Source organism: Aulonocara sp. 'chitande type north' Nkhata Bay, linkage group LG22 (genome assembly GCF_057382095.1).
Source record: "Aulonocara sp. 'chitande type north' Nkhata Bay isolate Kocher_YH1m ecotype deep benthic linkage group LG22, A_spYH_male_GT1.1, whole genome shotgun sequence".
NCBI classification, from domain to species: Eukaryota; Metazoa; Chordata; class Actinopteri; order Cichliformes; family Cichlidae; genus Aulonocara; species Aulonocara sp. 'chitande type north' Nkhata Bay.
Window position 1 is genome coordinate 19,169,414 of NC_141364.1, and position 4,506 is coordinate 19,173,919.

At 45.7% G+C, this 4,506-nt stretch overlaps 1 protein-coding gene across 1 annotated transcript; it reads left to right on the forward strand.

The window, feature by feature from the left end:
- The first annotated feature begins 2,334 nt into the window (after positions 1-2,334).
- lratd2a (LRAT domain containing 2a) lies at positions 2,335-4,292 on the forward strand. Its single transcript, XM_086280031.1, has one exon. It carries the CDS (start codon positions 2,794-2,796, stop codon positions 3,616-3,618), a length of 825 nt encoding a protein of 274 aa, XP_086136157.1. The 5' UTR covers positions 2,335-2,793; the 3' UTR covers positions 3,619-4,292.
- The last annotated feature ends 214 nt before the right edge of the window (positions 4,293-4,506 follow it).

Below are 4,506 nucleotides of genomic sequence, written 5' to 3' on the forward strand. Positions count from 1 at the left end.
CTCTCTCCTCCCCCCTCTCCATTATAATATCCTGCAGTGGTGTATTTTATTTCTTGTACACTTTTGAAGGTTTTGAATCACTGATTCCACCGCCCACAGCCTCTGACTTGTGGCCAATCACATTACACCATAGTAGGCCATTAGATGTTTTCCAAGCCAGGTGGAACAGATGGTGTGCAAGACGCAGCGGTCCGGATGCTCTGTCCATCTGCCTCAAGTATACACATATTCAACTATCCTCATAGATTTTAACGGACACTGAGCTGAAAAACGCATTGTTGAATACCTGCTTGTGCAGCCTTTGAAAAAGCTATGAAAAGCCTGCAATTTTGGGATGGGGGGTGGGGGGAGATTAAGGTGTCAGTCTGAGGCTGGCTGTGTCCCCATCGGACAGGTGGAGCCCTGTCTAATTGAGTGTGTCTCCCAGGCCTCCCTGCTCCAGTAATTTCCCAGCACCACAAATTACAGAGTGTTACCAGGGGGCACCGGGGGCGTAAACTGGGTCATGCCACCGGAGGATAAGAAGCACCAAGAAGCGGTCAAATAGGCTGCATGTCACCACTCTAACAGTCTATTTCTTTCCCAACACCTTCAGCCTGCGTTGATATAAAACCTCATCCTCTAAAGGTGTAATACATCTGCTGAATTCATTCTGCATGTTATTTTTGACTCCTATCATATGCAGCGTCAGACTGAGGCTGCTGCAGGGCATCAGAGTGAAATAAGAGGAAAGTAAAACACGCGCGCACACAGCACACAGAAAAAAATTGTGCTTATTCACACAATGAGCACAAACTTGAGCCGAAGTGGATGAAACGCTTGTGAATGGTGAAATTACACCAGCCTCTTACACACAGTCTGCTGCTTTGTCATTTTTATGTCATTTCAAGAGAAATCAGAAGTAGATGATCTTTGAATGAAGCTGCATCAGTATCGGGTCAAACAATGACACACATGCACACCCTCATACTCCAGTAGAGCATCTGGGGGCCACAAATGTCACAAGTCTACAAACTCTTGTGCCTGATTAGATTAATTACATTCGTTCAACTAGGAAAAAATGTGCTGATGTAACTCTAAAAGTGGAATTACAGTTACATACAGTGCTGTATCCATATCTGGAGTGCTAACGCTCAGTGGCACTGTTGTGACCTGGAAATCTGCATTACAGATGCACTTTGTGACCCTGCCACAGTCTTACTAACCTGGAAAAACATTCATCCTGGACTACTCGGGGGTTATGGGGAAATAACTTAATGTGATCCTCTGCAGCTCTACGACAGGTCAGTCTGGAGGAGTGCTGCCAAAAGGTCTCCTTCCTAATCTGTTGAGTTCTTAAATGAGACCTTTCTACCTGCTTAAACTGCAGAAATCTGTAATAGGTGACTCTGCATTTCACCAAGGACAGAATGACACTGAAACTATACTGAGGTCACACTCAGGGTCATTCACCCTGCAAAGTTTGTCTCTCTCTCTCGTCTTCATAATGTAACATTTGTTTCCTTTAAACTGCAAGTTTGCTCGGAGCCCTCAGCACCTGTCCTGTTCCTCAAGCCGTTTCACATACAGGTGCTGTCACACAGAGGTTGCTGCAGCAGCAGTAGCAGTGTGTGCCATTTCGGGGAGCATATTCCCTTTGACGGAGGGATACAGTGGTGAGAAAATAGTCCATAACCGAGCACCTCCAGGCATTCTACGAGCCAGTACAAACATAATGGAAATATTATGGTCCCTCCAGGAGATAGCAGGCAAAGTACTTGGCAGCTTCAGCTCATTCAAGGACAGAGAGGTGGTCAAAACTGTAAAAATATCTCCAGATGTTAGAACCCCGCCCCCACACCCCACTCCACTGTCCCCTTATAGGACAGTGGTAATTTGTACCAAGGCATCAGTCACTTATCTATAGATTCATCATTCCAGGATCTAGTTTGATTGACTAACTGATTTTCTTTCCAATACACACCACAAATCAAAGAACATCACAAACACTTACATACATGTTAAGACCATGACAGTGTGCCTGCAGTAATTACCAGAGCACTAAAAAGTAATCATAAAATTAGTCTGTTTGTTCTCACAAATATACATATATCCTCAGTTCCAAAACTATATTTACAATTAAAATAACCAACAGACTCAAAGTAGATCCATCTGACTGCAAACAACTAACACAATAAAATGTTTGTGTATATTGTTTTACAGTTTAATGAGTCAGTCTGAGCATGAACTGAGAATCCGAGTGAACGAAACGGCTCATTAGAGAGCAGGAGCGGATATTAAAGATGCGGTGGAGAAAATTACGCGCACTTCCGCTTTAAAAGCGGCGCTGCGTGTGGCTGGAGAGAGTCCCTGCTGATGCCGAGTCACCCGGTGTGGCACGCTGCTCAGTTCCTGAGCTGCTTATATCTGCGTATGTAGGCAAACACGTCGCTCTGTCGTTGTGTCTGTGGAGGATTTTGCTTTCATCGTTTCTTTTCCGACAGAGGGCGGACGTAACTTTACGCAGGGAAACAGGAGGTGAGGCTACACCTGAGGGATATTTGTCCTCGCCGAATCTGTAAGCAGTTTGTCTTTTCCTCCCAACTCCACTTGTTGATGGGGCACCGAGTGGTTATCGGCGCATTCGGTAAACGGAGTTACTCTTATGCGTAATTTGGACAAAACCCTGTCTGAGGGCAGGGCGAAGGAAGTTTTTTTAGCCTTTTTGTGGCAGATGGTTGGGATGTTTGGCGACCGGTAACAGCCTTCGGCATCAGATCACATTACACAAGCTGCTACCAGGTGAGCAGCGGCATGGGGAACCAGATGGACAGGCTGTCGCATTTAAGTTACGCAGAAGTTCCCACAGTGGACCCCAACGGCGTGGACGCCGAGGACGGTCCGCGGATCGGCGTCTCTTACATATTTTCCAACGACGACGACGAGCTGGAGGACGGCTGCGCGGTAGACGGCTCCGATAAAGACCCGAATCAGGAAGAGAAACAGTACGACCAGCGCGACGAGGTGGAATGCGCCGTCTACAACAGAGACGAATGCATTTACGAGAAGAGCGCAAAGTCGGTGAACCTGGAAGTTTACTCCCCAGAGAATCTGCTAAACAAATGCAAACCAGGTGATCTGGTGGAGTTTGTGGCTACGGGTCAGTACCCGCACTGGGCGGTGTATGTGGGAGACTTCCAGGTGGTGCACCTGCACAGAGCCGAGGTAAAGAACCGCTTTCTGACCGATGCGAGTCAAGGGAGGAGGTGTCGGATTGTTAACGAGCTGTACAAATTCAAAGCTCTGGGTCAGGACATGGTGGTGCAGAACGCGATGGAGCAGGTGGGATTAAAGGACCGGGAGCTGAGCTGGAGAAACTCTGAGTGTTTTGCAGCCTGGTGCAGGTTCGGCAAGAGGGAGTTCAAAATGGGTGGGGAGATACGCATAGGCAAGCAGCCCTACAGGTTGAAAATATTCATGACGGGCAAACAGCCGCACGTGCTGGAGTTTCAGAGTTTGGAGGACATGATCATGGAGAAGAGGAGGAACGATCACCTGGGCAGGACAGCCGTGCTTCGGGAGCTGGCCGCTCATTACAGCAGGATGGAGGAGATCAAAAGCGAGCCGGGAGCTGAATGATGTCCGCTTTTTCGTGCTCTTCAAAATAGGCTAATTGCGTTGCAACTTAAGTGTAGAGTAGCCTTTACCGAACACAATCTGTTACACTGTCCTCCTCCAGCCTGTAGCAAACATCCATATCTTTGTTTTCTGTTAAGCACAGATGTCATAATTCCTACCTGAATATTGTCAGTCCAGCTGTGGATTTTTGGTCCATCATGTTTTTATTAGTTACATCGACGCTACTGCCTTAACGCCACAATCTTCAACATCCTCTGTTGCCATATGGCCTTAGCAAACATGAATTCAGCTATCTAAGATAAATTGAATAGCCTGATTTTCATCCCCTCCCAAAAGCCTCTCCAATCACAGAATGTATAGTTTTATAAAAAGCTTTACACATCTGACTTAAACTGTCATGACTCTGTAAGTAGAGCAGATTTTTTTTTCTCTATTTATAGCGTGTCTTGTTACTCGATCCTTGTGTGGTTCAACTTCATCTCATTTCACCCAGACAGCAGTGTCAGAGCTGCTCGCTGAATACAAGCAGTGTTTCGTCTTTGTTATCTGTACCTGAAGTTTAAGTAAACCATGAATCTTTGTCTCTTTTTGAAATGAGTCTTGTTGTCTGTGCTCTTATGTTTGATTATTAGAGTAAGAAAAACACAATATGGATTCAGTGCATCATTGCATATGATACATTTTCTTAATTGTTGACTGTCCATAAAAGATGGATGTAGATGCTGGGTCTCAAAAGTAAAGTCCACGTAGAAGTGCCTGAAACTTGTGGGTTTTTAAAAAAAAAAAAAAAAAAAGGCCAGCAGGGGGTGATTACTCTGGCTCATAGACAGTATTAAAAAACAAACATGGATGCACATACCCCAGAAGGACTTCACTGGTTAATGAGGT

Excerpts from the sequence above, each read along its gene's own strand:
- lratd2a (XM_086280031.1), top strand. The coding sequence starts at position 2,794 with ATGGGGAACCAGATGGACAGGCTGTCGCATTTAAGTTACGCAGAAGTT.